General features: G+C 36.8%; 1 protein-coding gene across 5 annotated transcripts; it reads right to left on the reverse strand.

Moving 5' to 3' along the window:
• Positions 1-8,359: 8,359 nt before the first annotated feature.
• Positions 8,360-21,224, reverse strand: si:ch211-126c2.4 (uncharacterized). 5 transcript variants are annotated; one of them, XM_049484206.1, is made up of 11 exons: positions 21,100-21,224; positions 18,581-18,889; positions 17,284-17,944; positions 15,365-17,184; positions 14,684-14,729; positions 13,315-13,467; positions 13,127-13,216; positions 12,916-13,020; positions 9,717-9,809; positions 9,490-9,570; positions 8,360-9,198 (listed from the first exon to the last, which is right to left on the reverse strand). In XM_049484206.1, the coding sequence occupies exons 2-11, from the start codon at positions 18,875-18,877 to the stop codon at positions 9,188-9,190; spliced, it is 3,357 nt and encodes a 1,118-aa protein (XP_049340163.1). In that variant the 5' UTR covers positions 18,878-18,889; positions 21,100-21,224; the 3' UTR covers positions 8,360-9,187. The 5 variants fall into 5 exon arrangements, with proteins under 5 accessions (XP_049340163.1, XP_049340162.1, XP_049340161.1 ...); XM_049484205.1 differs by having other exon boundaries at positions 15,365-17,217; XM_049484204.1 differs by having other exon boundaries at positions 15,365-17,250.
• Between the last annotated feature and the right edge of the window lie 3,139 nt (positions 21,225-24,363).

Below are 24,363 nucleotides of genomic sequence, written 5' to 3' on the forward strand. Positions count from 1 at the left end.
AAACAGAAAATGTGTATCTTGTGTGGCGGAGAGAAAGAATGTGTGTGTGGCAGTGAGTGAGAAAGTGTATGACAGCGAATTAAAGAGTGTGTGTAAGACAGAGTGCGTGAAACAGAAGTGTGTGCGTATGTGTTGGAGTGTGTGTGAAACTGTGTGTGAGCGGGGCTCCTGTGAGCGGTGTGATTGGTTGAGTGTACGAAGTCGTGAGTGACAACAAAATAGGAATGGATGAGTCCCACTGCAGGGGAGGAGTCCAAGGTGAAGTAGGTGGAGTTGGTCCAGCCTATTGGTTTTAGACTGAGAGGTTGGTTTTATTTGTGAATTAACGCTTGTGAGATATCATAGTAAATAGAACATCAGTTCAGTACGGAAATAGAGTAATACACAGTGAAAATGGGGGACAGAGGTGAACAGGGGGAAAAGGCTTTTGTATGGGTAGATAGATATATATATATAAGAAAATATAAGGATGTAAAAAACCTAACTATACAGGGTAAGGATCTATCTGTAAATGGAGCAGTGCAGTAGATGTTACTCATGGTCATAAATAATTAAATAATTAACAGAGTAAAGTGCGATGACATTGATTACGAAAGTGACTGATGTGACATAGAAATATAATATAATATAAGTATGCATACGTTACAAGACAGTTATAAAATGAAAATGTGAAAATGTGAATACCCAATCATGAGGACAGTGTACTTTAAGGTAAGCAAGGTTGGGGAAGTGTTAATATTAATAATTAAGTTGTTGAATAATGGTGGGTGACTGGATAGATAATTAGAGAATTTAGAGAATTTAATAAAAGGATTATGGGGTTGGTTAGCAAAACAAATAAAAAAGAAAAAAAAGAAAAGGGGGAGTCAGAATTGAGGAAAATAATTTGCTTAATTTTGGGTATTGCACTATATCTTGGGGGCCCTAACCTAACAGGTACATATGTCTAACTCTATATTCCATAAGCAAATCTAATAATGAAAATAATAAAGGTGTGTGGCTGTGTCGGAATCGTTTCCTATTGCAGAAATACTAAGCAATTTGGATTGGCCATTTTTACAATGCTTTGTCGAAACTCAGCAGTACATTTTTTCCCTATATAGTTCACTATTAATTACATTATATTATAATAATATTGTACAGAAGATGTATGCTAGAAATTCCAAAATATACTATGCCATGCAGTACTGCTGTGTAAGATGTTCTCAGAGCAGGACAAATAAACACGGTTTATTATTTGATTTTTAAATAATCAGTTCAAGGAAAACAATGCTACATAGTGAATAGTGAATGAGTTAATGAGTGAGCCATTCCAAACACAGCTTTTTCTATCAGGTGATTTAGTCAATTATCTTACTGTTTGTTTCTTATTCAGACTGATCTCAGTTCAGTCCTAGCTGAATGAGACTTATATAAGACGGAATGTAATATCTAATTTCTCTATGTTCTCATGTATCTCAGGCTATGCTGACATTTTGATCCTCTTAAGAGGGATAGTTGATTTCAGAAACCAATGAGGAAAGACCTTATTTATTTGAAAATTAAACTCAGTGTTGCATCTATTTCAAGCTACAGGGAATTGGGTCTCTTTCTGAAAGGGGACATGATCAAATGTATTAAAAATAAAAAATAAATTGAGCTTTCTATTTTGATTTCAATATGCTTTACTTTCTGTAATGAAGAACTTGCTTTACTTTCTGCAATGAAGAACTTGCTTTACTTTCTTTCTATATAGTATTAAATTAGACTAGAAAGAGATCTGGAAAACAGCATAAATTTAGTTTTCATGCTTATACAATGCCACCTATAAAACAAATGCATAATTTTCTGGCTGTTGCATTAACAAAATCAGCTAAGCAATATACAATTGTTTCATCTGCATAATGGTAAAATTTGCAATCTGAGAAGCAGAGCCAGCAATATAATTTATGTATATATATTAAATAAACTGGACCGAAATTTAACCTTGTGGTACATCTGTGAGATACAGATGCCAAATCTGAATAATTATTCATTGACATGCACTCTTTTGGGTCTATTCCAGAGCAGTGGCATCAAAGCAAATAATTTAAGCTAAATTCAGTGGGAGTGAAAAGGTGATACTGATGGTAATAAGGAAAATCTGTATACAATAATAACAAATAATAAACCATGGGTACTTGGTGCCTTGCACGGGCTTTCACGGTAAACACCAGAGTGTGAGTTTCTGACAGTATGACATACCTGGGTTTGCGTTCCCTAACTGTGCCCTGCAGGAACACTACGGCACTGAATGTTGATAAAACAGTGCTGCTACGCTGTGTGTGGTTCAGTGTGATAGGCTGGTCAGCCAAAGACGGGTAAGATCCCAACTTATTACACAGGGACAACCTAAGGCAGGCACAGTCTCGATCTGACCACCACATGCATTTTAACAGAACACGGAGAAAACATCGTGGAAGGGAAGCGCAGCCCAGGGGGAGAGTGAGTGGATGAATGAAGTGATGGGGTGTGTGTCAGTGGAGGCCTGTGCAGGGTAGACCAGCCCAGTGGTCAGGGGAAAGACAACAGAGGGTGAAGCAATTTTGCGTTAAGTTCTCTGAAACAGAAATTCTGTTTCAGAAAAAGGGGGAGATGTGAATAGATGATCATTATTACCATCATTATTTGCCCAATAATTATTTTATACTTTTTATCTTTTTTAAACCTATTACCTTTTCATCCCTCACCACTATTTACTAATTTTTTGTTTGACCAATCATTATTTTATAGATATAGAGCATTTTTTAAACTTCTAGCTTGTTTATCATTTTAAAGTATGGTTTTAAAACAACCACTATGCAGATGAGCAATTACTTTCAGCAATATTGTAAAAGTTTTAGCTTTTAAGACAAACTCAATCCTAACTTTAAAATATGAAATGTAGACACAAAATAAAACTTTCACTATTCAACATGTAAGCCATTTTTTGAACAAGAGGAACAATGTGTGGGGCTTGATAAATTGTTTAAGGAAATAGATGTATAGTTGATAATTGTGAAAAGCAATCTGCTGTGCATTGCATATGCATAAATACATATTGAACATATTGATCAGTAAATGTAAAGCATTGTTCGGATTTACTTGCTATAATAACAAAAACAAAGCAAAGCATAAAATTGTTTATTGATATTGCTAATATTATTGTCTGTAATGGAACGATTGATATAGAGAAAAATAATCACGTTCCACTCCCAATTCTTAAAGCACTTCTATTCTAATCTAGAAATCAAGTCTTTATAAAATCTTGGGAACTGAATAAAGTCAGAAACATAATTTCTTAGTAAAATAGCACACCGCAGAAAATTAAAGTGGCAGGTAAAATAATATAGCCACAAGCGGTGATTCTAAAGTCCAAGCAAAAGTAACCCAAGAAAGCCCAGTACATCAATATGGAACCATTCCTGAGACAGAAGCCACATTATGTTTGTTTGAGTTTAAAACTTTGGGCCCTGATATTCTATCAATCAGTGTGGAGATGAATGGGAGAATAGAGCAGCTGATCATTAAAACTTTGCATGGAGCAATAATAATAAACATGATTCAGATATATTTCCAAATGTTTGTTCCTTATTTATTATCTATATAGTATTATCAATACAATATAAGAAGATATGCAGGAAGCATTCAGTGGGAGGTTTAACAGCAGGTGCGTTTAAAGCAGCAGCTTTGGGCTGTGAAGCAGTAAAATATGGTCTGTACAATGATGCTGCAGAGTTGAGGTGTGTGATCTTTAGCTTCGTTAGTGTTTGTGAGAGTGGAAGTGTATGAGCGTGTGTGCATGCATGAGAAATAGTGTGTGTCTAGTGGTAAACTGGGTGGTGAACATTAGTAGTGTTTGTAATTTGGATATAACAGAGCCACAGGGAAGCAGTTACACTAAAAGGGAAAGGGATGTGAACAAAAGTAAGGTAAAAGCCAGTAATCAATGGTGATGACAATTAAATGGTGTAATTTAAAATTGAAAATGACTAAATGTTAGGTATTGAACGCACATTTGACAGTAAAAGATCATGATTGAGTATAACTGAAAATCAGGACAACTGAAGAAGGTAAGAAAACAAAAATTGGGCTAAAATCTGTGCAGACAGAATTTAAATATGAAATAATTAACTTCCAAGGGGAAATTAGAGCTTAAGTTAAGTGTGATAAATGTATTTTAACCATGTATTTTAACTTGCAGGAAGGAGACACGGAGGACCCCTTAAAAGACTTCCAAAATGAATAGAGAACCTTAAACATGATTTTAACGAATACAAAAGTCTCGTTTCAGATCTGTTTACACAGGGGGAGAAGGAGAACGTGGTGCAAAGGTGGACCAGTCCGGACACAGAGTGAGGGTTCCTCCGCCATTACGCACGAAAGGGGAACGAGCATGGCTGGATTGAGCCTTTCCAGGTGACTGAGAGAACAACGTACGCAGGTCGACTGATAGGCGAGGGTTCGACAGCTGTGCAACAACAGAGATCGCTCACAGAGCAAGCAGGAGGAGACGAGACAGCAGCAGCTGAAAAGTCTGACCCTGCAGCAGCAGCATCAGCAGGCCCGCAGCAGGAAGGAGGGGCAGCAGAACCCCCGCAGCACGACCACTGGCCTGGCCACAGCAGAGAAAAGAGTTTATCAGAGCGCAGCAGCAGCAGCACACAGCCTGGCTGTGACTGAGGAGAGGAAGAGAGGGAGTAACTCATTCAGCAACGTTTCGATTGCGTCAAAGTACACTACATACAGAGACTCTTAAACACATCTCATTAAAGAACACACATAGTCTTATCACACACCAACTCATACTTTTCATTCACTGATATTGCAGACATCAAGAGCCAGAATAAAGCTCTTCATACGTGGGGCTGAGGTAGTCTACTTTCAGAACCCTGAAGCAAGAAGAAAGAAGAAAAGAACAACACGCATTGTAACTTTAACATTTACACATATAAGGTTATAAACTGTGATTTGCTAAATTAGGGGGGGGAACACATTATTTTTCCTTTACAGGTTGCCTTGGACTCTTGAAAAAACAAAATTGAAAAAAAAAAAAATATATATATATATACACTCTGTAACCTTAACACTTACACATATAGGGCTATACATAACAGTTTACTAAATAGTGGGACCCTTAGAGGGAAAACACATTTATTGTGTAATAATGGCTTGGTACGGAAAAAGAGGGTGGAACAGGTCAAAGTACGGGCACTATAACCAACCAGCATTTCCTCTAGTTATTCCAATATGGCTCCAGGTAATAATAACCATTACTCTAATGGGTATAATGATAATAAAGACTGTAAACCACCATGTATTTTACCTATACTGGAGTGTGAGGAAGAGCAAGAGGAAATGCTGTAAACCAACCAGTCTTGGGGATGACTTTAGGGCAATGATGTCACTTCCTCCTTTGATAGAGTTCGAATTATTGGCCGCCTGGAGGCAGAGGGGCTGTGGGAGAATTTTTCCTGTCAAAAATTGGTTGGAAGGCTGCCGGAACAGGTTTTCGCTCCCACCGTTAGTACAATGTTCACTCACATATTTGTCAAGTGTTGAACATATGTAAATACATATTTGGAGGAATTACGATGTGTTGACGTATCTGGTTGATACGTCAAAAGCGGGAATTGAAGAGTAACTGTTTATTTTACCTTGAGTGTATTGACAAATATCTTTCAGTTATGATTACTTATCTTAGTATCTATAATTACATAATCATTGTGTGAAACCTTGTATTCTATATGCATAACCAATACTCACATTATATTTGATCATTTTTATTACTCACAGTGTATTTTACACGCATTTATATAAAAGATTAACCAATAATCACAATATATTCTTTACATATATAGTAAAACACTGTTTGATCAAGCATGTGACCAACACCACCCTTATTATGACAAATTAACCCACATGATACATAAGGCGTATACTAACACACAGGACCTATTATATGGCGGACTAATCACGCGCTACTAACACAGTAACATATAATATATGGAACCCATTGTGAGACGCGTATAGCTTATGCTTGAAGCATTTAGTTCACTGCATGTTTCTGACTAACAATCAATCATCAGCTAGTACACTCTGTACGAACTGAATTGATACAAAAGAGGCTTCGGGACGAACAGTGTGGCCTTTCTCTCTGTGCGTGCAAAGTCCTTCACCTACCAAAGCGGGAGGAGGACACGCGCACATAGGGAGGGCGGCACTGTTTAGTTACTGAAACAATATCACACTGTCTAATTCCTGAAACAATACCACACTGTCCGGCTGGATACAGTCAAGGCCAAACACTAGTGGTCTGATCAGACCTGTGAAACTTGAGTACTAACACGTGAAATTACGCATGCTAACATGAGATGATTTTAGCAACGCCTCATCAACAGGTTTCACGTCATTTGGGGTATAAACATGGAGTCAGATTAGAGGGGGGTCAGAACTTTTACTGAGATGGCTGCTAACTGTCTTGTATGTATTGGTTCTCCTGAATTCAGCAATAAATACTTGGTTTGCTTTCAACTTCACTCCACCTGTCTACGACTCTCTATCAAACGAACACGTAGGGGAGTTGTACCCCGGACGAGAGGTGGGGGTTAACCCACCTTTCATTTTCTTTTCTACAACAGGTTCAATTCCCCTTGTGGGTAAGGATTTTGCACTCCACTAATACGAGTCCTTGAGCAAGACTCCTAACACTACATTGACCCACCCCTGTAAGAGGAATAACCTCTTATGAGTCACTCTGGATAAGAGTGGCAGCTAAATGCCTTAAATGTAAATGGTAACTGGTTTCTATGCTGTTAAATTTTAAATAAATGCTGAAGTTCTAAAACTTTTGGCTAAACTTTGGGTAATACAGTGTCCAAAAACATTTAATACGTGGTTGCTATGGAATCCCAGGTCGATGCTAAGTGGTTGTGTGCTGTTGCTATGGTTTACCAAGTGGTGGTTAAGGTGTTATCTTCTGCGTCTCTCCTCAAGTTTACGGACACTTTTGAATGAATTCCTGTGGGGAAATGTCCAAGTCTAAATACGAAAACAGTACAACGTATCGCTCCAAAAGCACAAGCAACTTAATCTAACCAATGTTTTTTTGTTTCTACATCAAAAGCTGTAGGAAGAAATAGTGATAGTGATTCAATTTCGAGCACAAAATAACAAAAAGAAGATTGCAAAGAACAGTAAACTTCGTAACACGTGGCCACAATATATTAAAGCATGGGAACGAGATTCTAATGCATGGCCACAACTTATTAAAGGAGGGCTATGGTACGAATATTTGACAAACAGCTCACGCCAGCATTCCAAAATACAGCACTTTTTGGTCAATGCTCCCAACAGACTTACAATGCTAGTGATAGGGGTATAATGTATTTGAGAGCATCATTTGTAAAGTGGTAGAGTTAGTATACAGTGAATAGCTCTATTTGAGTAAGTTTCTGATCCATATTATGGCAAGAACTACTCAACTAAGTAAAGAAAAAAAATCACTTTAAGAAATGAAGGTCAGTCAATCATAAAAATTGAGAACTTTCAAAGAATGTATCCTTAAGTGCATTTGCAGAAACAATCAAAAACGTCATGATGAAACTGGCTCTCTTCAGGGTGGCCCCAGGAAAGAAAGACAGAGTTCCCTCTGTTGCAGTGGACAGTGCAGAGGCAAATGTCCATGTGAAGAGACAAATGACCCTCGTAGGTATCACGTCCACAGTCAATGCATGAGACCCCACATTCACCTCCCACTGGTCAGTGCAGCGTTCTTTAGCTTCAATGGGACATGGCAAAAGTCTCTTCCACACATCCACACAAACAACTTCACCGTGAACAGATTTTATGAGGCCAATATCTTATCAACAATCTATTGCAAAGCAGCATCTTAAAACAAAAGTATATTAAGCAACACTATTGTGCAATAACCCTGATAAAAAGGCTTTCAGAGGCAATAAACTGACTACTTTTATTTGGTAGGTTCCTTTCATCACGTCAAACCACTCAAAGAAACAAAGAAAATATGGAACTACAGTTTGATGTGAACGTGTGAACAAGTTTTCATTTTTTTAAACACATCATTTATATCTGCAGGCTAAACTTACCAAACAAGTTGCAAGAACAGCATGTTTTAAACCAGTTTGTACAGTATTTTTCATACAGTGTACCCAGCCTTTTCAGCTTACAGCAGTGTAGCCTCCCCGTTCCCACCCTTTTCACTGTTAGTATATTAATCCAGAGGTCTTATATAATGAAAAAATAGTATTATCTTTTTTGGTTTGATTTGCTGTTGGGATGTGGTTTGGTTAAACTGTAAGCAGAACTACTTAAAGACTCCTTGAAAGAATAACAACTCAAATATATCACTTAGTGAATCTTTAATTCAAGTGAAACCAGTTAAAACACCTTAAATTAGCATAACATTAGTCCAAACAAAAACTGAAAACTTTAAAGTGACAATTCAAGAGCAAAGAAAACCTTTAAACAGATCCACACCAGTCTCCTGAGACCTGCTTTAGCCTAAGATTAGACAAGCAAATGGTCCTCCAGTTTAGTCTAAAACTAGATTCAATCTTTAAACTAGGTATTTTTTTATTTACTAATTAGCAATTATATCTTAATAGCAAATTATATCTCACTTCATGTTTAGCACAAAACAGTCAGGGACTTACAGTTGAACAGTAAAATAAAGAGTCATAACATACAGACTTTGTGCCAACATGCCAATCATACTATACGTAGATATGTATGAAAAAATATCAGCAGTCTATAGTTGAACAGAAACAAACAAACAAAAACAGTGATAATTTGTAGTTATTTAAATTACTACTACACAAATTCTCTAGCAAGATCAGGTATTATATAATAATAATTATTATTACACTGAGCAGCACTTCTGATGTACGTTTGCATAACACATGGCAACACAAGTATCTAATGAATATACTTCCAGACTCACAGTAGGTTATGCGACTCTTGCATTTTTGCAAAAATTTCCTAGAAAACCCCTGCAGAAGGGAATCTCTAAAATCTGCTTTTAAGCTCTTTAGTTGCTTATTAAAACATGCAATTGCTCAATTACAACATGAACAACATTTTATTTACAATTTTTTAAACTGCATTTTATCAACAATATTAAACATTAATATCCACAACAAATAAAACCTTTTTGTAGGTCAGCCCAGGTTCACTGATGTTCTGGAATAAAGGAAATACAAAGAATAAAATGTTATAAAAGTGTTAGTTTTGCTCTGAAAAGAAAATATAATAACTATAATTGTCACAATAATTATAAATCAGATTAGACCTTGTTTACACTTCATGTGTCTTGAGTATCATAACTATATTTGGATAAGTTCAAATCTCAAAAATGAAAGTGTAATCACACTCATTCCCTAAACTGCGTAAATTGGGTCCGAATGGGGTCCATTATGATGTTGAAAAAGTTAAATAACAGTAAAAACAAAAATGAATCAGCTTAAGAAATACCTGAATGTAATCTTTTAAATTCCTGTAAACACGTCTCAAACTTTGATTGAAATGGTAACCAATTTGCTGACGAATTACAACCTGAAAGACAACCAAAAGCAAAGAAAGAAGCATAAGACATTTATAATACAACATCAAAGATACCAAGAAGTTTTGCATAAAATGTAATTGAATACAAGAATAAAAAAATAAATAAAAAAACACAATGATAATTAAAATGTACATACCTGCAGGTCTTTTCTCAAGTTCTTGGATAAAGGCCCCTATTTCCTGGTGGAATGTGTTTAGCTTTTCTTTAAGTACTGTACATGTGTTACAGTCTAGGAGAGGGACAAAAAGAAGAAAAAGACTCTAAATGAAAAAAAAAATAGCATAGAACAACAGTATCATTCACCTGACAGTGAGTCTCATACAGAGATTCAGACACTAATGTATAATGAGTGGAGCCACAGAGGAAACAGACAAATCTGGAATTTAATTTCTAATTACCAGGAGAGCAGCTGATGACAAGATTGTTATAAATAGACAGAAAGGGAGGACAGAAGGAAAGACATGCTCTATACACACACAAGCACAAAATTGTCCCTACAGTACCCAAAGCTTACAGCACAGACACAACATTACATTCGCTCAACACAAATTTAAACAGTATTGGGGGGAAAAATACTGATATTGGAATAATTTTCTATTTTGTAATACACAGCTCTGAGTGCAGGCATAAAGTTATCCAAAAGCAGTGTGGGAGACTGGTGGAGAAAAACATGTGAACATGAATGAAAACTGTGATTAAAAACCAGGGTTATTCCACCAAATATTCCACCACATGTTCTGATCTCTTAAAACTTTATAATTATATGAACTTGTTTTCTTTGCATTATTTTAGGCCTGAAGTCTCTGCATTTTTTTGTTATTTCAGTCATTTCTCATTTTCTGCAAATAAATGCTGTAAATGACAATATCTTTATGTGGAATTTGGGAGAAATGTTGTCTGTATTTTATAGAATAAAACAACAATGTTCATTTTACTCAAACATATACCTATAAAGAGCAAAATCTGAAAAAAATCTGATTCAGAAACTGAAGTGGTCTATTATTGTTTTTGAGAGCTGTATATTGGGCTAATACAAATACAGATTTTTAAAATATATCTGAATAAATATATTAAACAAATCACTCTGTGTATCCAATATTGGAGAAAGCTGAGATATATTGGGCAGATGTTATTTGCATCTGGTAGGTACGACAGCTAAATTAGTGTTAAACACTGTAAAACTACTTTTTTCTTTTTGTGAAGGAAAAAATATATAATATTTTATTCAATGTTATTTTTTTCCATATACTTTATATGTAGCACATTATATTGTTCATGCCCACAATACGATGGTGACGTAACATTTAAAAATGAATCAATAAAATGAATAAATCCACAAACCCCTTTTACTTGATTTAGAACATAGATTCTCCTTTTATTCCTTTCCCTTGTTTTAAATACTACAGACAATCACTGTCTACTGAAATAAACCATGACAGACAAAATCCTTAAACTGTGAAATGAATGTTTTCGTTAGACCTAAGCAATGTGCTTCTCACAGTCATATGAGTTCATAGTCTGCTTTTCAGTCACAGTATTACACACAACAGCGTGAAGTCGCAGGATTGGCCAATAACGCTGGTGATGCAATCCAAATCCATTGCAGAACACTTGTTACTGTTGCATCACTGCAGCACACAAGCATTTAAAGAAACAGTCATATTAAGGTTATGAAAAGCTTTAAATTAAATTACTATAAGATTTATATTCATAGCAGAGACCCTATAGTAACAAGCCATAAAAGGTCAATGCTATCTGTGATATCAAAAAGTCTGGAAACGATCAAATACAAATCTTTATCTATGCATGTTTTCACACCTAAAAGCCTGGCTCAAAGTCCAAACCAAGGTTCATGTTTATGTTACACTGTACGTATATGAACCGGCTAGTTCTGGTTCAACACTGCAGTTTAGACTTTACTACGCTCTGACGTCATCACCTATGTGGGCTTTGGTTTCCTTTACTTCACACGGATTGGTTTGTTAAACGTTGTAAATAAGGTGAGATTTTTTTTTCGGGTTTTGTGCTGAATTCTGCCTCCCTGCCTCCTTCCCCCTTTCACATAAACACATATCACACAGCAGAATGAGTAAAGGATTACCATCAGATTACATTTATTTCAGTTCATAAATAAGGGTAAATCTACAGTTACAGTAGATACAGGAATCATCAGCATAATGTGTTGTACCCATACGGCTGCATAATGTGCAAACACATGAAAAGAAGTTAGATTATGTCTTTCTGAATTACAGATTCTTCTTCTATTGTTTAATAGGTGCCGCTAGCCTTTCTCAACTTCCTATAATCGATCCAAAAGTCCAAACCATACCAAAAAGTGCTCTCACACTGCAGACAAATCAGAATGTTAGTTTACTTGATTGATATAGAAACAACCTCTATCTATCTATCTATATAGTGAAGCTAAATGTTACATTTTAAAATGCTGAATGCTAAAAATCTGCTGCTGCGCTTTTAAACAGTATTTTCAACGAGACGTGCAACACAGATGTACACATAGTAAATAGAGTCACAAGGCTGCGAGTAGTCTTTCAAACTGCAATAAGGGTACAAACGAACCAAATGAACCCAAACAGATGGGTGTAAATACCTGTTCAGCGATTTACCACATCTTTCCGAACTGCTGCAAATGCAAAGTCACTGTATAGCTTACAAAGTGTATGACAATATTAATACTGCAGGATATTTTGTTTGCATTATATCATCAATATGTGGTTGTCAAATTTTGTGGAATTAACACCAATTAATGCATAGCTCCTGGTATTTCCTTATTTGGGAGTATTTTATCCTCTTCAGTAACACAGATTTTATATATATATGGAAGATAATACTCTGCGATGGTGTGTGTATATATATATATATATATATATATATATATATATATATATATATATATATATACACACATATATACATATCAGATATATATATATATATATATATATATATATATATATATATATATATATATATATATATATATATATATATATATATATATATATATATATATATTCTCTGTGTCGTATATTACTTTCTCCAGCATCACCATCATACTCATTTTTTAAACATTTTATATATGATTTTGCAATATTCATGTGAGGACATGCATATTGATAAGGTATATAAGAGACAGAGAGGACTTTCCACCAACACCCATTCTGCCCATATTCTTTTCAAGACTCTGACTCTTTAAAATGCTTTCAGTCAGAAGAGTTCTGTTTTTACTTATATTTATTTTTATGTTTTACTGTGGTCAATTTTATTTGTAATTTGTGTTCCACTGACAGGGGAATATCTGAATTGCATGTACTCACTCTGGCTGGCCTTCTTTGGTTTTATGTTTTTGGGAACTCTGCCCTGAGCACCTTCATCTGGCTTTGAGCTGGTTGGTTCAGCACTGGAGAGCTGGTCCTGCACATCTGGGTCAAGAAAAGGTAAAAATCTTACTCAAGCATTCCTCTGTATAAAAGCACATCACGTATGAAGCTTATAAAAATAAGCAACCAAACAAATAATTAGCCCTACCAGTTCTTTTTCTTTTAGCCAAGGGCAAGGCTTCACTGCTTGCATGCTTCTGGGCAAAAGCTGGAAGCAGTGAACTCCTTGTTCTCATACCTTTAAATTCAGTGTTAATATTGTAAATATACCAATACAACATACTCCATATTACAGATACACATTTTAAAAACACTGCAATAAAATAACTAAATTACCTGGTAAGCCGGTTGGTTTGTTATGAGTCTGAGGATGACTGGCCTCTGCTGAGAAGACGGCGATTCCAGGCGGCTTAAGACCGAACCTCCCTCGGCCAGGAGGCTGCAGTTCAGATGATTTAGGCGGTGCCATTGTTTGTGAAGGCTTGGTACCTGTGATAAAATATAAAACATGATAAATATAACAAACGACAGAGCATGCCCAGCAATAGACCTTAGTGGTGGTAAAAAAATATTGATATTAATCTACAACTCAAGAAAGATAAGGAACCATTTAATAGTGTTTTTCCTTGATTTTACCAAATTGAAAACCTCTGGAATATAATCAAGAGGAAGGTGGATGATCACAAGCCAACAAACCAAACTGAACTGCTTAAATGTTTGCACCACGAGCGGCATAAAATTATTCAAAAGCAGTGTGCAAGACTGGTGTCAAGATACATAAAAAATCTGCGATTAAAAAACAGGATTATTCCACCAAATATTGATTTCTGAACTTTCTGAAACTTTATGAATATGAACTTGTTTTCTTTGCATTATTTGAGGTCTGAAAGCTCTGCATCCTTTTTTTTTTGCTAATCCACGTAATACACATACTTCACTGAATGTTTATAGAGCACTGACATTTTCATATTCATTGTTGCACTCTGCACAATAACAATATGCATAATACTCTGCAGTATTTCTACAGTTATTATTTCATTTTAATTTTATTATTTTATTACTTGGCTTCTTACATTGTCTTTTCTGTAGCTTGTGCTACTGCAATATGTGAGTTTCCCTCTGGAATTAAATATGTGTATAATATATAGCGATATATTAGCTACCAATATAATTGCACTGGCATTCCCATTCTTCCCACTATAGTGAGGCATCACCTCATCTATCAAACCTTTAATAAAAATAATGTTTAAAAGTGAAGAGCTGTGCATCAGTCTGCCCCCTTGTGTGCTGCATCAGCAACATGTAAACAGTTCATCAGTGACTTCACAAGGGCAAATTTAACAAGGTAGAGTTATTCAATTATGCACAGGTTGGAGGAACAAACAAAGAAACAAAGGGTAATGGATATTTGCATTTTTAATAAGCAGGTAGAGGAGAGCTGTTACTAGAGGGGTTTGGCGACATTTCAGGGTATGTTTGCGATATTCCAAAAACATTGGTATTTTAATTTATAAATTTAATTTCAAGAATATACTTTTTATAAATCTATATTTTGTGAAAGAGTTCATACATTTTATAAAAACAAAAAATGTAAAAAATAAATAAATAAATAAATAAAAGAAAATAATGCAGTTCATCTACTCATGGAAAGAGAGCACACTCAAACAATAAATAAATAATTAAATAAACAACTAAAATCTCTCACCTGTAGTTGAAGTACAAGCACTGGTTGAAGCAGCCACATATGATGTCTAGGGGAGAAAGCATACTAATAAAGATGACGCAAATACAGTATTTTCAGAAAACAGGGCAGTAATCAGCTTAATTAGACAATAGGATTTTATTGTCAAGACAAAATAACAATAATTTCTATGCACATCATGAATATTGTTAGAATAGTGTTAAATTACAGTCCATCAGTTCCACTAAAACACATTCAGGATGTGAAACACAAAATTTTAGTTTATTGTATCCATATTGTTTGCTGTTTGCTATTTGTTATTTTGCCCATACCCATTCCCGCTACTTAAAATGAAACAAATCTTACATGACATTTTCTTAATTTTTATTTTAACTACTTAAATATTTTGAGATCTTAATAACACTCAAAATTAGTCAGTAACTTAAAATAGTGATATAGAAATTCACCTAATAATGAAAAAATACATATGGTATTTTTATTAGTATTATTTTAAATGGTGGGAATGGGTTATAGCCTGTAGGGAGCATATTATTCATAAAAGGCTACATTTGTTTGGATTATTTAAAAGACAAATAAAATGTCATTACATACATGCTTAACAGATTATAAATACTAAAAATGTCTTAAAAATATGTAATCATAAAAATAAGATGTAAAATAATAAAAATATTAATTGTTTCCTACCTTTATGTTTTTAGCTGTTGTTGTGGTGATGGTCTTAACCGGTGCCAGTTTTTTCCCCTTATTAAGCTGAACTGTCCTCTTCACACCGTGCAGAGCGGAGGAGGATGTCTCCGGCTGACTTGGGGCAGCTGCAGATGGAGCTGCAGGCACAGTTTTTGCTTTACCCACCACTGATGATGCTCCTTGTAAGGTAGGAGGTCTTGCAGGAATCTGGGATTTACTAGGAATACCGGATTTACCGGCAAAATTCCCGGGTTGAGGAATTCTCCTTCTGAGAGTCATTTTAGGAGGTTTGATTGCAACAGCTGATTCAGAGGTAGAGGAGTTGGTGGTTGTGCATTTTGCAGAACTCTTCTGTGTCTCACTGCAAGTCTCAGATTTGATGGATGATGGATTGGTCGCTGTGGCGTCTGATCCACTGACACCAGCTAGGTCGTTATTGGAGTGTGCATCAATACTGTTAATTACAGAAAGTCTTTTCTGCATTTCCATGGGCTTTGCACACCTCAGTCTGTCGAAGCCACGGCCCAGGACGATCGGAGTGGACGTAATGAGGACGCGTGATGTCCTCTCGAGGGGATCATCTAAAGAGAAAATGCTGCTGTGGCTGATGTCCAAGCTGAGGCAGGAATCCTGTTCATAAAACCCATTCTTTCTTCTGCGAGATTCCTGAGGCTCCTCTTCTTTTTCCTCAGCCTCATCCACAGCCTCAGGAAAGCCTGGAGTTCTGTTGGAGCAAACTGGCACCTCAGAGTTCAGTGGAACATCGACAGGAACTGTGTTGGCACAGCACTGCTCTGAAGGTTCAGGGGTAGGTGTGGGAGTTACAGCTACACCACAACCACCAGCATCAGTACCCTCAGCATCAGCATCTACATTAGCATTAGTATCAGATGGTGCCTGTATTTCTGCTGCATCAGAGGGCTTAGTCACATTCACAGTGGTATTCACTTTGGCATTTTTCAAGCTGGGATGTGGCTCCACAGGTAAGACATCAGTCGTGACATCAGTGGTTACATCATGTTTAATAAAGGTCCCATCAACTGGATGTGAATTAGCAGAACGTGTCTCACCAGATTCAGGAGAGACATGTAGAGATGCTGCCCTAACACTCTGCTCCACATCAACAGTTAGCTCACCCCTGGTCTCCTCTGTGGGCTTCGTAAAAGTGCCATGCTTCTCACAATCCTCACCAGAAGCAAGACCTTCACTGCTCCTCAGTTTCTTCGGAACACTCGTCTGAGACGGACCAATATCTGCACTGCAATCAGGCTTCTCACTGGGCTGCTCTGTGGTAGTGTTTGCAGGTCCACAAACATCAACAGTTGAGTTCAAGTGCTTTTCATTTACAACTTCCAGTGTGCCATCAACAGCTGAAACAGAAGAACTACTTCCAGGAGTGGACCTTCCTCCCTGTCCTGGGCTCTTTTCAAAAGTAGTGTTAGACTTTGCTCCTTCACATGGATCAGATATTGTGGAATTCATCCCAGACTTCTCACAAAGATCCTTTGTGGAATTCAAACCAGGGTTCCCACTAAGATCTTTTGTGGAATTTAATACAGGGTTCTCACTGAGATCCTTTGTAGAATTCAATCCAGGACTCTTTTCAAGACTTTTTGTGCAATTCAATCTGGAATTCTCATCAAGATCTTTTGTGTAATTCAAACCTGGATTCTCATTAACTTTTGTTGAGTTCGTCCCAGGGTTCTCTGTAAGATCTTTTGCAAAATTCAATCCTGGATTCTCATCAAGATCATTTGTGGCATTCAATCCAGGGTTCTCTCTAGCTTTAGTGGCATCCAATTCAGGGCTCTCTTGATCTTTAGTGGCATTCAATCCAGGGCTCTCTTGATCTTTGGTGGCATTCAATCCAGGGCTCTCTTGATCTTTAGTGGCATTCAATCCAGGGCTCTCTTGACCTTTAGCGGCATTCAATCCAGGGCTCTCTTGATCTTTAGTGGCATTCAATCCAGGGTTCCCTTGAAGATCTTTTGTGGCATTCAATCCAGAGGTCTTTGTAAAATGTCTTACAGAATTCCATACAGGATTCTCATTGGTATCTTTTGTGGCATTCAATCCAGGACTCTCATTGGAATCATTTGAGGAATTCAATCCAAGACTCTGTGAACACTTAGCAGGCTCTGGAAGATGTGAGCTAATATCCTGTGTAGCTTCTACTGGATTGGTTTCAATCACATCACTAACATGGTTATCTGGTGGAGATGTAACGGACATGCTAAAATCTATTGAATGGCAGTGCTCCATTGGTGTACTCACCAAGCCGTTATACGCTGCCTTGTTTTGGCTTCTTAACCCGGAAATGACATCAGCTTGACCTTTGAGGTTTTTGAATTGTGAGCGATCAGGTTGATCTGCAGTAAGATCTATGGTATCATCAAAGATTCCAGACATGTATGGAAACGTTTCATCACTAATTTTATGAAGAGGAGAATTGGGACACAGGCTTTGTGAAATGAGGAGCTGGCTGGTCGACATCTGCCTCTGGATGGTGGACACTCCAAGTCGACTGTCACCTTCCTCACACTTTTCCCCGTGAACACTTTCTATCTTACCAGAAACCTAAGGACACAGAAGAAAGGAGACAGTCAGTTGTGATTGTGTTACTATAAAACATTTTACATTCTTTTATATATGTCAATAAAAACAAGAAAAATAGCTATTCTAAAAAGTATTCGCTCATGCATCTAAAATATTAAACTTGAGTTCCAATCATTTCCATGGCCACAGATTTATAAAAGCAAACCCCTAGTCATGCAGACTGCTTCTACAAACAATAGTGAAAGAATGGGTCACTCTAAGGAGCTCAGTGAACTCCAGCATGGTACTGTGTTGGATGTAGAACCTGTGCAACAAGTCCAGTCGTAAAATTTCCCCACTACTACATATTCCACAGCCAACTGTCAGTGATATTATAACACAGTGGAGAGACTGGAAAAGACAGCAGCTCACTCTGTCAATGTAAAATAACAGAGTGGAGTCAGCAGATGAGCAGCAGCTGAGGAGCATAGCGCACAGAGGAACCAACTTTTTGCAGAGTCCATCACTATTTCACTACACACCGCCAAACTTCAGGTAGCTTCAGATTAAAACAGTGTATAGATTGATTTCCCTCACATCAGTAAAACGGTTATCTGGTGGAGATGTAATAGACATGCTAAAATCTACTGAATGGCAGTGCTCCATTGGTGTACTTACCAAGCAGTTATAAGCTGCCTTGTTTTGGCTTCTTAATCCGGAAATGACATCAGCTTGACCTTTTAGAGTTTTGAATTGTGAGCGATCAGGATGATCTGAAGTAAAGGATGGATCTATGGTATCATCAAAGATTCCAGACATGTACGGAAACGATTCATCGCCAATTTTATGAAGAGGGGATTTGGGACACGGGCTTTGTGAAATGAGGAACTGGCTGGTCGACATCTGCTTCTGGATGGTGGACACTCCGAGTCGACTGCCACCATCCTCACACCTGTCCCTGTGAACACTTTCCATCTTACAAGAAATCTGAAAACACAGAAAGAGAAAGATTGTGATTGTAAAAGAATGTAGAATGTTCTAGTGTTGCATACTTTAATAAGAACAAGAAAAAAAAGCTATTCTTCATTACCCTACTCTCTGCTTTACACAGTTTGTTATGCAGACTTTTGGATTTAATAGCTAAAACAAAGTACTTCTCAAACTCAAATTTGAATCACTTTCATGGACAAAGATTTCTAAAAGCAAACCCCTAGTGACCCCTAATGGGTCACTCTCAGGAGCTCAGTGAACGGCAGCGTGATAAGATGCAGCTCTACAAACAGCCTCAAACATTGTTGTGGACTTCAGGAGAACTCACACACTGCACACCCCTCTGTTCATCAACTGAACTGCTGTGGAGAGGGTGAGCAGCACCAAGTTCCAGGGTGTGCACGTCACAGAGGACCTCTCCTGGAGCACCAACTCAGCATCCTGCCGCAGGACCCTCCAGCGCATCGTGAGAGCAGCTGAGAAGATTGTTGGCACCTCTCTCCCCTCCCTTCAGGACTTGTACAGCTCCCGCCTCACACGGAAAGCCCTCCGTCTGGCAGGAGATCCCTCTCACCCACTACTCAGCTTCTTCATCCTGCTGCCATCAGGGAGGACACTGCGGAGTCTCGGGGCGAGGACCAGCAGACTGCGAGACAGCCCCATCCATCAGGCTGTGAGGATGCTGAACTCTCTTCCTGCTCTACCCCCCATCCCAATCCTGCCCCCAGCACACACTCACTCAGCATCCTGACCCCCCCACTAATAAAGTACTGAAACTCTGCACTACAATGCACAAAGTACTGGTCCCTTCCAAACGGACTTGCACTACACAACACCTGCACTACTGATATACTTGCACTGTCAATACACACTTTAATTCCACTTCATTAAACTGTGAACTTTAAGGACTTACGCACCCATTCACTTTACCAGCCTTAAGCTTTATACCACATACCGTATTTGCACTACTGTTATTTACTATTTTTACTGTCATTCCATCTCAATCACCATCAATATTGCACTATTGTCTTACGTATGTTTATTGTGTCTTGCTGTATTGAACATAGTGTCTCCCACTCTTTTATATTATAATTATATATCTATTTTTAGATATCTATTATTTTTAAAGAGCCAAGTGTAGCAATAAAGAAATTAGTGCAGACTGAATTGAATAAGGCCTACAAATCTGAAGTGCACAGTGATCTGAGGTAACCTACTGCCCCAGCCGCCTCAAGTCTCCCGGAAGTCTCAGAACTCAATATTAACATTGACTTGTGACTCTATGAGTCAGCCAATCTGTTTTTAGTGTGGGTGGGTGGTGTTTTTGTTTTTTCTTCCTCTCCTGGATGGGATGCGTTTAGGAGCATCATGGCTCCCATCAAATCTCATTTCACCTCTGACTACTCTAAAGTATATCCATGTCTGAGAAAAGTAAACACTGAAAGTCTTGCCCGCTGGGCAGTTGGTAACAGTGATTTTAACATTGCCCACGGGGGACTAAATGATTGTAGAAAGAAGGAAGGCATCCATCCATCTATCCAATCAATTATTCAATCAAATCTATCCATCTATTTATATTATATAGATAGATATTCCCTGTATTATATATAACATAGATATATAATATATGCATTATTTATCTATCTATATAATATATGGACTATCTAGTAGATAGATAGATAGATAGATAGATAGATAGATAGATAGATAGATAGATAGATAGATAGATAATCCCTATATTACATATTATATTGTTAGATAATCCTATATTGCACTTGCAAATTACATAAATAAGTGCAGTACTAGACGTTCTGGATAGTCTCCAGAATGTTTTGTTGCAGTCACCAACTGTTGAGTGTGATGGCACGAGGGAAGAATGTGAGGTTTACAAAGAAACACCAAGTTAGAAATTGTATGGCTGCTGGCTGGCAGCTTGCTATATATTTATGCCTTTATTTCAATCTCTTGACAACCTAGCTAGAAGCTGTAGCGTTAGCTGGGCATGCTAGTTAGCAAGTTAGCTAGATTAGTTAGTTAGGTTGTTAGTAAGTTATGTAACGTTAGTTGGTGAAAGGCTAACGTTAGCCAGCAAGCAAAACACTCCAAACTAGTAGCGCTGAAACGGTTAGTGCCTCACACTCAGTTATAATATAATCCAGTTAATAAAAACCTTCAACTGACAACATATGACACATTCAACAACTTACCGGTCCCCCTCACAGAGCCGAATCTACAGCTAAAGCTAACGCTAACTAACTAACTACATCAGCCCGAGGCTGCGGCGCGGCGTCACTGCGGATTTGAAAGTTGCTGGTCGGATTCTGATTGGGTCAAAAGAGACACGTGACCGTAGAACTCTGACACTCACGCTCACAGACGAGTGGGCGATAGGGGAGGAGCCGTGATCTCAATAGGCCCTGCCCCTAACCCTGCGTCACTGCAGACAGGAGGAGAAACAGCACAGTTTATGTTTGAGTAAAATGAACATTGTTGTTTTATTCTATAAACTAAGAAAAACATATCTCCCAAATTCCAAATGAAAATATTGTAATTTAGAGCATTTATTTGCAGAACATGGGAAATGGCTGAAATAACAAAAAAGGTGCAGAGCTTTCAGACCTCAAATAATGCAAAGAAAACAAGTTCATATTCATGAACTGTAAAGAGTTCAAAAATCAATATTTTGTGGAATAACTCTGCTTTTTATTCACAGTTTTCATGCATCTTGGCATGTTCTTCTGCACCAGTCTTACACACTGCTTTTGGATGCACTCCTGGTGCAAAATGCTAAGCAGATCAGTTTGGTTTGATGGCTTGTGATAATCCATGTTTCTCTTGATTATATTCCAGAGGTTTTCAATTTTGTAAAATATTATAAAAACGATTCCAGGTGGCTCTACCTCACAATGTACGCACTGACAAAATTATATGTCATTTTTGTTTATTAATTGAATATTAATAAATAAATGGTGATGCTATGAATAAAATAAGTCAAGTGAAGTTAAGTCAAGTAGTTTTATTGTCAATACTGCACATGTACAGGACATACAGAGGATTGAAATTATGTTACTCTCCTAGTGCAAATATAGAGGTATACAAGCTTAAGGCTGGTAAAGTAAACGATTGCATACAGCTCTTTAAATGTCAGTCAGTGTTGTAGGGGGAACTAAAGTGGGTATGACAGTGCAAGTATAAGCAGTAGTGCAGGTATGGAGTAATAATACTAATATATAGTATAATGGAGTAATAATACTAGCATATAAACTCTCTCCACCACAATGTATTATACATTATATAAAAGATGTATAATATATAAAAGTATACATACAACTAATATATATATATATATATATATATATATATATATATATATATATATATATATATATATATATATATATATAAAAACAAACCTATTTTACTATACAACTTAATATAAATTAAAAGATCACTACTGTTCAGCAACAAAAACTATAATCAGCTGACCCCAAAAAGGGTTCCAGGAGGACAAATCCCAGGAATGCAGTGATCCAGATGAAATTTCTGAATTAATTAGAACACAGCCATTCAGTTAATATGTCAAGATCAGATTTGGCTCTATTATTCGGTCAGGAGATAAAAGCAGTGGGGGTTGGTTTTTTTTTTTTGGGGGGGGGGGGGGGGGGGCTCTTATCCACAGGGTAATCTACCATCATGTGTTACCATGGTAAAACGTACATAATCTGATTTATTGTCACTGATTTTAATCACTTCATGTATTACATTTAGTTGCCATGTATTTTTATCATTATTGTCCATTTTATTGTACTAAATTTGTGCATTTATGCAAAAAATAATATCAAGCTGTTTAATCGTGTCCAAGAATTCCCTTACTATGTTTTCATTAAATGTTGATTTTCACTAAAAGTGTCCATTTAAATGTTCAATTTGTAAAAAAAAAATAATAATAATAAATAAATAAATAAAAAAACTGAATAAGGTGTAAAAATATGATTTCGTGTAGTCAATGTTTTTTAAATAATTTTTAAATAAGACCAAATGGCACAATGTTCTGATAACATTAAATAATAATACTTTTAAGGTAAATAGTATTTAATGCAATTTTGTATGTAATAATGTAATATTACTTAATAACGCAGTACCAGTCAACAGTTTGTACCCTTCTTTTCATTCAATGTTTTTATTTTTACTTATTCTTTCCCTACATTGTAAGTGAATATGAATGAATGTGATGAATATAATGCTCTTCCTTTTATTGGGCAGTTCTGATAAGAGCAAGTTTTATCATACATTTTTTGATGGTCTTTCGAACTGAGGATACTTTTTGCATTGACTGACCTACATTTCTTAAAGCAGTATTTTTATTTACTTAGTTAAGTAGTTTTTGAACATTACTCATATAAGGCTATTTACTGTATACCAATCCTACCTCTTCACAGCACAATTGCCAAGAAAATGCCAAGATGTGCAAAGTTGTCATCTAGACAAGAGGTGCCTACTTTGTAGAATCTAAATTATAAAACATATATGGTTTTATTTAACATTTTTTGTTTACTTAATAATTCCATATGTTTTACTTTATAGTTTGTAAGACTTAGGTATTAGTGTTACAATGCAGATATTTCTTTAAATAAAGGAAAAACACTGAATTTAAAGTATGTCCAAACTTGTAACTAGTTCTGTATTACGATTACAATTAAATTAAATTATAATTAAATTTGAAAAAGGCTAAAAAATGGGAGGGGTAGTTTAGGAGAGGCACTGGGTGATGATGTATGGGTTTAGAGGCAGGGCAGGAAGGAAAACTGATTGGCTGAGCTGCAGCAGCAGCAGTGTGGCTCAGATAGTGATGAGATGCAGATGGTTGGACGTCAGCATGGGGGCGGTATTATTGATAGACTGATTTGCATATTGTGATGTATCTGCGTACCAAAGTTTACAGACACATCATCCACATCTATAGCAGAGGCGAAAAATACCACAATAAAAGTGTTTTATAAAGGTTAGGAAAGGTTTCGATTTTTTTTTAGCAACATTGTTTTATGTTTTATTACTTTAAAGGAACTCATTTCAGCTATTAATGAAATTGGTTTAAGGTTTAGTAACTCTTTAATATGTTTAGAAGAGTTTATTGTTCAGCTGTAGTTGTTCTCCATGTATGGAAATGTTTTAAGAGACTCTGCTGAAGAACTGGCAGTTAGTGAGCTGCTCTTAAAAAACCCTAAAAAGAGAGAAAAAACGAGCAACATCTGATATTTCAGTAGGCTGCTCCTCCTCTCCAGCCATAATTAGATAAACGCTTGGGAAGATCCCAACCCCGCGAGCTCGGAGTTGCATCATGCAACGTGTCTTATGCCGCCCACCACTGGCAGGAGCAGAGTTGCGCGCAAGTCCTTCTGGGAAATGTAGTTTTTAAAAGAGGTCATGCTGGCTAACTCAGCTGCGGCTGTGGATGACCAGGGAGGCATGCA

This window comes from Astyanax mexicanus, chromosome 10 (genome assembly GCF_023375975.1).
Source record: "Astyanax mexicanus isolate ESR-SI-001 chromosome 10, AstMex3_surface, whole genome shotgun sequence".
NCBI classification, from domain to species: Eukaryota; Metazoa; Chordata; class Actinopteri; order Characiformes; family Acestrorhamphidae; genus Astyanax; species Astyanax mexicanus.

Excerpts from the sequence above, each read along its gene's own strand:
- si:ch211-126c2.4 (XM_022684229.2), bottom strand. The coding sequence starts at position 18,877 with ATGGAAAGTGTTCACAGGGACAGGTGTGAGGATGGTGGCAGTCGACTC. Across the intron at positions 9,810-12,915 it reads ACCAAAGAAGGCCAGCCAGA|ACTGTAACACATGTACAGTA; the intron begins GTGAGTACATGC and ends TCCCTCTCCTAG. Across the intron at positions 9,571-9,716 it reads ACTTGAGAAAAGACCTGCAG|GTTGTAATTCGTCAGCAAAT; the intron begins GTATGTACATTT and ends GTTGTCTTTCAG.